We start from the raw sequence: 13,244 nt of genomic DNA, 5'->3' as shown, positions 1-13,244 counted from the left end.
ATTCATGTTAATGATGAAGTCGAATAAGATATTGTGGTAATTTTAAAACCAACTACATATAAAGAATCAATTATCGCATTTAGAAATATTCAGAATTTTTGGATGCGATTTGAAAAGACAACAATGAAAAAAAATTAGAGATGAGCTCCAAAAAGAATGCAAATTCAAGAATATGCAAACAACAATAGAGTTATCTTTCACTAGATTTTCTTATGTATATATATTATTTGATTAATGATTTATGATATTGATGAGACCATATTTTTACATAGGATTTTCAAAAAAATTATTATCTTATTAATTTATCGAAATATGTCATTTTTTACATCGGCCCAACTCAAAACCAGAAGAATTTATTAATTTATAGCGAGTATTAATTTAAAAAGTATTAATTTATAGAGGTTCTACTGTACTAGACCTTCCCTCGTGCGTCACAAAATAGGACAAACTATATCCATTAGACGGACCAGTGATAAAATAAAAGATATTACTAGAGAAAACAAAATAGCAGAGTGACCTCGAGAGTAGTGTAGATGTAAGCAAAGCTTCTGAACATTTCGTGTGCCATTCATGAGCTTCGCCACATTACTAAACCGAAGAGAAACAGCTTCCCCATCCATCTTCACATTACTAAAAAAATTAGGTAATGGATAGTCTTTTGCAACACGATCAGAGAAGCAAACAAGAGTTGGTGTATCAAATGAACAAACACTGAATCTATTTTTTAAGGGTCTTTGAGTGTTTACACTTGACACGGTCTCATTCTAATTCGAATCACACCTACATTATTCCTAATTTATAAAAAGGCTAGCTTTGGTAAGCAAAAAATGATTAGTATTGCTGAGTGGATCCATCCAGAGTTAAGTTGTCCGCGTTGCCAAACAAATGTGTCTGGCTTAATAATCTCTTAAAACCTCCCGCCTCGCCTCCCTTCGCCGCCGTACACACTCGACAGACTACGAACGACGGTGGCCCAAATCTCCCGCCCGTAAATTTCTATCTCCACCTGTTACTGGTAAGTGAGCCTCTTCTCGTCTTTCGATGCGTCGTTTTTTATTGGTATAAAATTGGAATCGCCTCGCCGATTGCTGGGGAATTTAGGGTTTGTGCTAAGAATCGATTGTTTAAATGTTCCCGGAGATGACAATTTCATCACCATAGTATAAGATTTAGAGATCGATTCGTTCGTTTTCAAGTTTGTATCTGATTCTCGTGTATCAGTTATATGAATGATTCGCCTTAAATTTGCTTCATCGGTCCTGAAACCTACAGAAACTGTGAAAGATGCACTTGGTTCAACAGATGACTGATTCAGCTAATGTTTTGAATCTTAACTTAACTCTGTGAGCTTTCTTGCTTGCAGAAGATAAAAAAGATGGAGAACACTAGGAACATTAAGCAAGAAGCACCACCGTCTCTTCCTCCAGGGATCTTCGAGATACCTGGAGAGCCTGCTGTTGTTATCAATGGTGTACCTGATGAACCTCAAACAGATTGTATGGTTCCCAAAGACGAACCAGTATCATCATCATCATCAAGTGGCAATGTAGGAAGCGGCGAATGGCTCGAGGGTAGACAAGTTCGCAAGTTTTTCTTGGGTCACTACTATTCTGGTGTGGTGACAAAGTTCGACAAACAATCTGGTTGGTATAGAGTTGAGTATGAAGATGGGGATTCTGAAGATCTTGACTGGTCTGAGCTTGAAGAAGTACTTGTACCTTTGGATGTTATTGTCCCTTTGAGGTCAATCTCGTTGCAGATCATCAAGAATCGACATATGCAGGCCCAATCTTATGGATACGCGCCACAGCGCTAGACCAAGAACTCCAACACGAAAGCGGTCTGCTTGTTTGTTGCTCAGAGGTGAATATGGTGAAACAGGAGCAAAGAGGTTGTTGTTACACTCTCTTATGCCTTCAAATTGGTAACAGTTGAATAGTCTTTTTGAATATATCATCGCTTGGAATATATTAGAAGACTATAGTGGAATCATGGAAGAGTAGATACCATTAGAGATATGAAACGTTTTTTTGTTCGATTATCTCAAATGCTAACCCACTTATAGCAGATGAATACTAACCTTTCGTTTTGAATAGTCATATTGTTTTTCAAAATGAGTTTAATATGTCCCTAATTTCCCCCATTTCCTCCTATGCAACATACCTCTGTGTCTTGGTTCTTTTCAAAAAACGCAATCACATCTTCACACTTAATATAGCCTAAAATATCAGTTGAGGTACCGTCTTCGTCATGGCTAGCCACCATCTTCTTCTTCTTTCTCTGTTCTCGGCTCTTCTTTTGGCAGCCACCATTACAGAATGCGAAGCTTACTCAAAAACAATGATGGCACCATATCCAGAACATAAAATCGTCTTTTTCTTTTTTGTAATAAAAGCATTCTTTTTTTTTTTTCTTGTCAACCATAAAAGCATTCTTTTCAATTTGTTTTCTTATGCTCACCTAACTTTTTTATTTGTTTAGATGCCCTGAAAAGCAAAACGAAGATTATGTCCACATCAATGGAGGTCTGTTTTTAGAACGTTGCATGGCTAGCTGTAGTACACCGAGAAAATATGTTATCAAAACATTTTGTGCTTTCAATCAATAACTCTGTTATTGAGTATAAATTATGCGATTACTTCCACACAAAAAAAAACACAATCACTTTTCACTCATATAGCCTGAAAGATAAGTTCAGCCAGCGACCATCTTCCCCATGGCTAGCCTTCTTCTTTCTCTGTTCTCAGCTCTTCTTCTGTCAGCCACCATTACAGAATGCGAAGCTTACTCAAAAACAGTGAAGGCGCCATATCCAGGACCTAAACCAGAGAAGCTAACTCACCTCCACTTCTACTTCCACGTCATTGACTCCGGAAACAAACCAACTGATGTGCTAGTCGCTAAAGGTCCCACAACAAACTCCTCTGCAACCAACTTTGGTTTGGTTGCAATCGATGACGATCCATTGACGACGGGACCTGACATAACCTCAGAGGAAATTGGGAGAGCTCAAGGGATGTATGCATCGGCTGACCAGAACAAGGTTGGTCTGCTTATGGCATTTAACTTTGTTTTCACCAAGGGTGAATTTTCCGGGAGCACCATCTCAATGTATGGCCGGAATCCGATATTGTCAAAGGTGAGAGAGATGCCAATCGTCGGAGGTACGGGGGCTTTCAGGTTCGGAAGAGGATATGCACAGGCCAAGACTTTTGTGTACAATACTACCAGCGGAAATGCTGTGATCGTGTATAATGTCTATGTTTGGCATTAACTATTGGCATTTTTTTAATGCGTTAGTTTCACCACTTTCTGTTGAAAATCAGATGAAATAATTCAAATAAATATCATGTGGGATAAATGGTTTCTGTTGTTGTTGTTTTTGTTGTGTAACTGTTGTTGTGTAACTGATATTGTGATTTTCGTGTAATGTATTGTAAGTGTTATAAAAATTCGCAGTTTATGTGATGAACTCTTTGTTGCCCAAAAAAAAAAAAAAATGTGATGAACTCTTCAGGATATTGTTTTCTAATCGCAAAATGGTCAATTTCTAATAATATATTATATTGTTTTTAATGTTTTGATTAAAACATTACTACTATGGATTTGAATAGTTGGAGGGTGGACAAATTTGTCTGTGAATTAGATTGCTTTTTATTATCTATTTATCAAATATATTTTGCGGTGTAATCCACCAAAAATAGACTAGGTATAAATCGTTTTTTATAAAAAAGATAGATTCGCTTTGGCTACAACAGTTATTCGAATCTTACGTGTTATAATATAATAAGTCTCGTTGTAACACTTTATTACTGTTCGAATCTTACGTGTTATAACACTTTATTACTGTTTAAGAATAACAATATTATAACCTTAGAATGTTGACTGTTGTGACTTGTGAGCTAGCCTTATGTATCTCACTGTCCCAGTCCCTCTGAGGTCCAAACTCTTTGTGGATCAACAAGGAACGACGTACAGCACACATGCCCAGAAATATAGGCGCACGCCAAAACGCCAGAGAGAGTGAAAATGGTGTGAGGTAGGAGAAAAAGGTTACAACTTAATGCCTCGAAATTGGAAACGCTTGTCTATATATTCTTTTTGAAAATCTCATCACTTCAAATAAATTTTAGACGACTAGCTAGTAAAACAGTGTAATACTAAAATCATGGAATAGTAGGTATAGAAATATTTTTACGTGTTTATACAATACGACGACAACAAACGTGTCTGTGACTTTCTTTACTTTAGATAAAGTCGTAAAAAGTTGTCCAAAACAAAAGATAAAAGACATACAACATATCTCTATCTACTTTCTTTTTTGGTAATAATTAAAAGCAATTTTTTCAATTTTAAATCTTTATGCTCACTTAGACAATTTAGAATGGGGGTATTGAAAATAAAATTCAACTGTTTAACTAATGCAACGAGGGTGTTGAAAATTGAAAAAAAATGATGTGGATTCACAAGTGTTGAATTATTTTAACGGATTGAAAGAAAAAGAAAGGGACCAATTTTTACATGTGTCATGTGTTAATTGGACAAAAAAAAAATATGTCAAACAAGATATAGATAGATACATCCGAAAATAATAGAATATATTTATTGAGTTTTTTTTACATCTACATTATTGAAAAATAATTATTGATATGATATTACTTTAAAAAAAATAAAAAATTATATCAAAATTCATCATTTTTCATACTCTATAAATAGAGACTTGTTTCATTAGATTTGGACACAGAAAAAAAAACCATATTTTCATAATAATTTTCTATTTACCTCTTATAAATTCTTGGTTTTATTTTTTTCAGTCATCTCTGAAAAAATAGATCCAAACAACAACCCTTCTAACACCCAAAATTCATAATTTTATTTGTTTTAATAATGACTCTCTCTATTTTCGTTTTTACTATTTATATTTTCTTAATTAAGAACATGAAATTTAAATAAAAGAAAATAAAAATATTTAACTCTTAATTACATTAATTAAAATTTAAACGATAGTCGTTATTGATACGTAATCGGAAAAACTAAAACATAAAAGAAATTAAAATTATGAAATAAAAATAAGTGGAGTAGAGTGTTGAATTTTATTAAACAAACCATTGTAGAATGTAAAATTTTAGTGGATGTTGAATAATTAGGTGGAAGAAAGAGAATATGATGTGAAAAAGAAATATATGATGTGGAGGGTGTTGAATCTTAAAACCATTGTTGATAGTCTTAATAATTGTAACCTTTAAACGAAGATATGTCCACATCATCAATGTAGATAACAAACTCATGCCTCACAATGAGTGAAATTGGTGAAGTAAGAAACCATAATTTAAAGATTTTAAAGATTATTCAAGTGTTTACATTTCTATGCCTCAAAATTGTAAACACTTGAATCTATACTATTAAAAGGGAAGCATTATTTCAAGGCAAAAATGAAACATAAGAATATATGACATAAAATGACCCTGAATAAAGTAAAGCATACAAGATAAGAAGGACATTGAAGTAAATTTATAAGTCAAAACACGCGGATCGTATTGTCACTCTGTTTTTGTTAGTTCGGATTGTGTTTTGTGTGTTCAGAGTAACAATACTTATTTCCGTCACCAAACAAGATATCATTCAATCGAAAAACATCTGGCCCATAAATAAGACATAAAAAATGGTAAACGAGCAGCCCATCAAAATCAATATCCAATATGCAAACATTTAGTGGCCTAATTACATTAAATACAATATTCTAAAAACAGCATTCTTTAAATAACAAATATTGACTACTATAATTCCTATAATTTCTACGAATAGCAACAATAATGAGAAACATACAATACTTATGTCCCTATAATCACGCGAATTACCAATTTGCATATCTCCAATTTATTACAAAATCAATAAAGAGAATCATCTACCGAAATCATTTAAAATTAAAGCTTTACTAAATATATAAAATTAAATAAAACAACGACACAATTTAAGAAACTATACCAAACTTTAAAAATTACCAACAATATCGTTTCAAATCATGTTACCTAAACTAACAAAAGAAAATTACGCGAAATCTTTGCTACTTACCATATTCTCATATAATCATTTACTCGCCAAATATATGCTAGGTATATTCTAAATACCTAGGTCTTCAACTATAAATATATGAGTCATCTAAAGCAATGTAGCTTACAATAATATACTCGATACCCAGTTAATATATTCTAGAAGAAAAAAAGGCTGCAAAACAATGGAATCACGAACCTTGCTAATATTAAGCCATTCAAGCCGACTATGAAGATTCAAGTGCGGATCGTTCACTCATGGCGACAATACACGAGTTTCACTGGATAAACCTTAGAAGTGATCTTAGCAGATGTCGAAGTGGGCTTATATTTGTAAATATAAATCTTTTATCTATGTACTTATATTTGTTTAAAACATAGATGATTACGATTAATTCTAATAATTTACTATGTGATTGTATGAAATTGCAATGTTTTCCACATGGACAGCTTTATGTTCTTATATCAAGAGTGATTTTCAAATAATGGCTAAGGTGCTAATCTTTGGTAAAGAAGTTTTTCAAAACATATAAGCAATTTATGGACTTCGAGTCTCTTACATTACTTAGGTATACAATTTTTTTAACTATTACAATATGTATAGAACACATGAGTTTACTTTCTATTGCTTTAGTGAGTGAAAATAGTGTGAGGTAGGAGAAAAAGGTTACAACTTAATGCCTCGAAATTGGAAACGCTTGTCTATTCTTTTTGAAAATCTCATCACTTCAAATAAATTTTAGACGACTAGCTAGTAAAACAGTGTAATACTAAAATCATGGAATAGTAGGTATAGAAATATTTTTACGTGTTTATACAATACGACGACAACAAACGTGTCTGTGACTTTCTTTACTTTAGATAAAGTCGTAAAAAGTTGTCCAAAACAAAAGATAAAAGACATACAACATATCTCTATCTACTTTCTTTTTTGGTAATAATTAAAAGCAATTTTTTCAATTTTAAATCTTTATGCTCACTTAGACAATTTAGAATGGGGGTATTGAAAATAAAATTCAACTGTTTAACTAATGCAACGAGGGTGTTGAAAATTGAAAAAAAATGATGTGGATTCACAAGTGTTGAATTATTTTAACGGATTGAAAGAAAAAGAAAGGGACCAATTTTTACATGTGTCATGTGTTAATTGGACAAAAAAAAAATATGTCAAACAAGATATAGATAGATACATCCGAAAATAATAGAATATATTTATTGAGTTTTTTTTACATCTACATTATTGAAAAATAATTATTGATATGATATTACTTTAAAAAAAATAAAAAATTATATCAAAATTCATCATTTTTCATACTCTATAAATAGAGACTTGTTTCATTAGATTTGGACACAGAAAAAAAAACCATATTTTCATAATAATTTTCTATTTACCTCTTATAAATTCTTGGTTTTATTTTTTTCAGTCATCTCTGAAAAAATAGATCCAAACAACAACCCTTCTAACACCCAAAATTCATAATTTTATTTGTTTTAATAATGACTCTCTCTATTTTCGTTTTTACTATTTATATTTTCTTAATTAAGAACATGAAATTTAAATAAAAGAAAATAAAAATATTTAACTCTTAATTACATTAATTAAAATTTAAACGATAGTCGTTATTGATACGTAATCGGAAAAACTAAAACATAAAAGAAATTAAAATTATGAAATAAAAATAAGTGGAGTAGAGTGTTGAATTTTATTAAACAAACCATTGTAGAATGTAAAATTTTAGTGGATGTTGAATAATTAGGTGGAAGAAAGAGAATATGATGTGAAAAAGAAATATATGATGTGGAGGGTGTTGAATCTTAAAACCATTGTTGATAGTCTTAATAATTGTAACCTTTAAACGAAGATATGTCCACATCATCAATGTAGATAACAAACTCATGCCTCACAATGAGTGAAATTGGTGAAGTAAGAAACCATAATTTAAAGATTTTAAAGATTATTCAAGTGTTTACATTTCTATGCCTCAAAATTGTAAACACTTGAATCTATACTATTAAAAGGGAAGCATTATTTCAAGGCAAAAATGAAACATAAGAATATATGACATAAAATGACCCTGAATAAAGTAAAGCATACAAGATAAGAAGGACATTGAAGTAAATTTATAAGTCAAAACACGCGGATCGTATTGTCACTCTGTTTTTGTTAGTTCGGATTGTGTTTTGTGTGTTCAGAGTAACAATACTTATTTCCGTCACCAAACAAGATATCATTCAATCGAAAAACATCTGGCCCATAAATAAGACATAAAAAATGGTAAACGAGCAGCCCATCAAAATCAATATCCAATATGCAAACATTTAGTGGCCTAATTACATTAAATACAATATTCTAAAAACAGCATTCTTTAAATAACAAATATTGACTACTATAATTCCTATAATTTCTACGAATAGCAACAATAATGAGAAACATACAATACTTATGTCCCTATAATCACGCGAATTACCAATTTGCATATCTCCAATTTATTACAAAATCAATAAAGAGAATCATCTACCGAAATCATTTAAAATTAAAGCTTTACTAAATATATAAAATTAAATAAAACAACGACACAATTTAAGAAACTATACCAAACTTTAAAAATTACCAACAATATCGTTTCAAATCATGTTACCTAAACTAACAAAAGAAAATTACGCGAAATCTTTGCTACTTACCATATTCTCATATAATCATTTACTCGCCAAATATATGCTAGGTATATTCTAAATACCTAGGTCTTCAACTATAAATATATGAGTCATCTAAAGCAATGTAGCTTACAATAATATACTCGATACCCAGTTAATATATTATAGAAGAAAAAAAGGCTGCAAAACAATGGAATCACGAACCTTGCTAATATTAAGCCATTCAAGCCGACTATGAAGATTCAAGTGCGGATCGTTCACTCATGGCGACAATACACGAGTTTCACTGGATAAACCTTAGAAGTGATCTTAGCAGATGTCGAAGTGGGCTTATATTTGTAAATATAAATCTTTTATCTATGTACTTATATTTGTTTAAAACATAGATGATTACGATTAATTCTAATAATTTACTATGTGATTGTATGAAATTGCAATGTTTTCCACATGGACAGCTTTATGTTCTTATATCAAGAGTGATTTTCAAATAATGGCTAAGGTGCTAATCTTTGGTAAAGAAGTTTTTCAAAACATATAAGCAATTTATGGACTTCGAGTCTCTTACATTACTTAGGTATACAATTTTTTTAACTATTACAATATGTATAGAACACATGAGTTTACTTTCTATTGCTTTAGTGAGTGAAAATAGTGTGAGGTAGGAGAAAAAGGTTACAACTTAATGCCTCGAAATTGGAAACGCTTGTCTATTCTTTTTGAAAATCTCATCACTTCAAATAAATTTTAGACGACTAGCTAGTAAAACAGTGTAATACTAAAATCATGGAATAGTAGGTATAGAAATATTTTTACGTGTTTATACAATACGACGACAACAAACGTGTCTGTGACTTTCTTTACTTTAGATAAAGTCGTAAAAAGTTGTCCAAAACAAAAGATAAAAGACATACAACATATCTCTATCTACTTTCTTTTTTGGTAATAATTAAAAGCAATTTTTTCAATTTTAAATCTTTATGCTCACTTAGACAATTTACAATGGGGGTGTTGAAAATAAAATTCAACTGTTTAACTAATGCACAGGCCAAGACTTTTGTGTACAATACTACCAGCGGAAATGCTGTGGTCGTGTATAATGTCTATATATGGCATTAACCTATTGGCACTTTTTTATGCGTTTCACCACTTTTTTTTGAAAATCAGATGAAATAAATAACATGTCGGATAAATGGTTTGTGTTGTTGTTGTTGTTTAACCGATATTGTGATTTTCGTTTAATTTGTATTGTGAGTGTTATAAAAATTCGTAATTTATGTGTTGAACTCTTCAGGATATTGTTTCCTTATCGCAAAATGGTCAACTTATAATAATATTATATTGGTAACTAACATTTTTAATGTTTTGGTTAAAACATTACCACTACGGATTTGAATAGTTGCACCGGTTAGGATGAACAAATTTATTTGTGGGTTAGATATATTGTTTTTTATTTACTATTCATCAAATATATTATGTAATGGTGTAGTCCAATGAAAATAGAAAAAACAATCTATACAAACTAAGTATAAATCGTCTTTATACTTAAGTCGGACGCTGATGGATTCGTCCATCCCAAAATTGAGTAAATTAAATCGTTGATGGATTTCTTTGCTTTAACTGCAACATTTATTCGAACTTTTACGTGCTATAAGACCATCGTTACCGGCAGTAACCCTCTCATATTCCTTTTAAAAAAAAAATTTATTTTATTTATTTATTATTTTTTATTAATTATAACCATTATGTGAGTGATAGCTGTTAATTATTTGAGAGAAACCGTTCTTTCTCTAGTAATTTGAGCAGCGATTCTTCCATTTTTTTCTTCTCTTTCATCACTATATTAATTTTTAATTAATGAATCACTTGATTAGTAACTCCCATTAATGATGCCCTAATAAGTCTCGTCGTAAAGTCTATTACTATTTACGAAAAACAATATCAGTATAACCTTTGAATGTTGACTGGTTTGACTTGTGAGCTAACCTTATGTATCTCATTGTCCCTCTGAGGTCAAAACTCTTAGTGGATCATCAAGAAACAACAGAACACATGCCCAGATATATGGGCGCACGCCAAAACGCGAGACAGCGTTACAATTAATGGTGAAATATGAACATATATAAAGTCTTTTTGAAAATCTCATCACTTGAAATAAATTTTAGACGACTAGTAGTAAAACAGTGTAGTGCTGAAATCATGGAATAGTAGAAACACTAGAGATTCACGTGTACGTACAATAGGATAACAACAAACGCTAGAGTGAAAATGCTAGAAAACCATTTTTGGTAGATGAACAAACGTACTCTGCAGACTTTCCCTACTTTACATAAAGTCATAAAACTTTGTCCAAAAAGATAAAAAAAGTCATACAACATATCTCTATCTTCTTCTTTTTTGGTAATAAAAGCATTCTTTTCAATTTGTTTTTTATGCTCACTAGATAATTGTAAGTTTGTAACCTTTAAACGAAGATTATGTCCACATCATCAGTGGAGATAACAACCTTATGCCTCAAAATGAGTGAATATGATGAAGTAAGAAAAAAGGTTACAACCTCAAAACTGTAAAGTACACTTAAATAGTCTTTATTAAATCTCATCACTTGAGACGACTAGTAAAACATAGTACTACTGGAATCATGGAATAGTTATACTTTAAATTTAAAATAGTTGTATTTTCTCAAGATGCAACAAACGTGCTTCTGACTTTCCCTATTTTAGTTTACGTCATAAAAATATGTTATCTCTATCTTTAACACTTGTAACCTTCCTTTTTAATATTATTTTGGAAAAGCGATATACTTGTGTAACCTTTAAACTTATGTCCACATCAATGGAGATTTGTTTGTTAGCACGTCGCCTCGCTAGGGTCTAGACGCTAGCTGTAGTACACCAAGCAAATCGATTATCAAAACATTTTGTGCTTTCAATCAATGATTCTGTTTTGTGTATAAATTATGCGATCACTTCCACAAAAACGCAATCACACATAGCCTGAAAGATAAGTTGACTCTCTCAAGCAACAAACAACCATCTTCCCCATGGCTAGCCTTCTTCTTTCTATGTTCTCAGCTCTTCTTCTGGCCGCCACCATAACAGGATCCAAAACTTTCTCGACAACAGTGAAGAAACCATATCCAGGACATAAACTAGAGAAGCTAACCCACCTCCACTTCTACTTACACGATATTGTCACCGCAGACAAACCAACCTCCGTCGTGGTCACTACAGGTCCCACCACAAACTCCTCGGCAACCGCTTTTGGTATGGTTGCAATTGTTGACGACATATTGACGGTGGGACCTGAAATAACGTCAGGGGAAGTTGGGAGAGCGCAAGGAATGTTTGCATCGACCGACCAGAAGGAGTTTAGTCTGCTTATGGTTTTTAACTTTGTTTTCACGACAGGTAAATTTTCCGGCAGTACCTTCTCATTGTATGGCCGGAATCCGATAATGTCAAAGGTGAGAGAGATGCCGATCATCGGAGGTACGGGAGCTTTCAGGTTCGGGAAAGGATATGCACAGGCCAAGACTGTTACGTTCAATATTACGAGCGGAAATGCTGTGGTCGAGTATAATGTCTATGTATGGCATTAATTGTTTGACTTCTTTAATTTGGTGCTTTTCCATGTTTAATTACGTGAAAATATGTAAGTTTTAGTTTGAACTTTGAATACATCGAGAAATAAAAAGTTGGATGAATAAATGTTTCTTTTTTCCAGTTTTTGGATCGATATTGTGATTTTTCATGTTATTTTCTTGTAAGAAATTATGGTACCGAGAAACATGATTTGATGAAATGTAACACATTATATATTTGGTATATTTGTCGTAAATCTGTATACAATTATCACAATGCAAATATATATATATATGTCTCTATATACACTTGATAAACAGTTTACAGTTGGAGAAGTAAGCACGTCGCATTGTTGCTTGTGGGGAATTTACAATTATTACTCATCCAAAAATGCAAGATTAGTTTGACAAAAAAGAAAAAAAAAAATCAAGATTAGTTTTATTTTTTTTCCCTTTAAAGTGAACGAAGAATACTACTATTGGACATGAACCTTTGACCGAGGGGGGCATTGTGGGGAATATTGAGATGATATCCAATCATTATATTTATTGGGCCTAAGCCCAATCTGTTCTGTCATAAAATCAAAGGGAACGAGGAAAAGAAAAAAAAAACATTGATAACAGAGGTCGGGAAACATGTATGACATATTGACATCATAATATCTTCGAGAAAGCTTTCCACATACAATATCTGAAAAAGATGCTCTCTCCATTTATCATAATTACATAAATCGTGGTCCATACAAAATGTTGTCATTAAATGAAACCTATCTACCTTTCAGATAAAAAAAAAAAGTAATATTGAACCAACTAAAAATGATACTAGAAGAATGATTTGTTTAAGTGAAAGTTTCTATAGGCATCATTTTCCTAGTCTAGTTTTCTAAAATCGTCTCTTCGCAAGATTCTTAAATTGACATTGATTGTGTATAACTGCACATATAGAAGTAGAATCTAGG

At 31.8% G+C, this 13,244-nt stretch overlaps 3 protein-coding genes across 3 annotated transcripts; all 3 read left to right on the top strand.

The window, feature by feature from the left end:
* On the top strand, positions 542-3,472 carry LOC104712495 (dirigent protein 21-like). Its single transcript, XM_010429409.2, has 3 exons — positions 542-1,015; positions 1,364-1,891; positions 2,482-3,472. The coding sequence occupies exon 3, from the start codon at positions 2,717-2,719 to the stop codon at positions 3,272-3,274; it is 558 nt and encodes a 185-aa protein (XP_010427711.2). The 5' UTR covers positions 542-1,015; positions 1,364-1,891; positions 2,482-2,716; the 3' UTR covers positions 3,275-3,472.
* LOC109124874 (dirigent protein 17-like) lies at positions 1,376-1,816 on the top strand. The gene has a single exon (XM_019230062.1). It carries the CDS (start codon positions 1,376-1,378, stop codon positions 1,814-1,816), a length of 441 nt encoding a protein of 146 aa, XP_019085607.1.
* LOC104712494 (dirigent protein 21-like) lies at positions 11,587-12,531 on the top strand. The gene has a single exon (XM_010429408.1). It carries the CDS (start codon positions 11,746-11,748, stop codon positions 12,301-12,303), a length of 558 nt encoding a protein of 185 aa, XP_010427710.1. The 5' UTR covers positions 11,587-11,745; the 3' UTR covers positions 12,304-12,531.

This window comes from Camelina sativa, chromosome 9 (genome assembly GCF_000633955.1).
Source record: "Camelina sativa cultivar DH55 chromosome 9, Cs, whole genome shotgun sequence".
NCBI classification, from domain to species: domain Eukaryota; kingdom Viridiplantae; phylum Streptophyta; class Magnoliopsida; order Brassicales; family Brassicaceae; genus Camelina; species Camelina sativa.
This window is presented reverse-complemented; position numbering and strand designations above follow the sequence as displayed.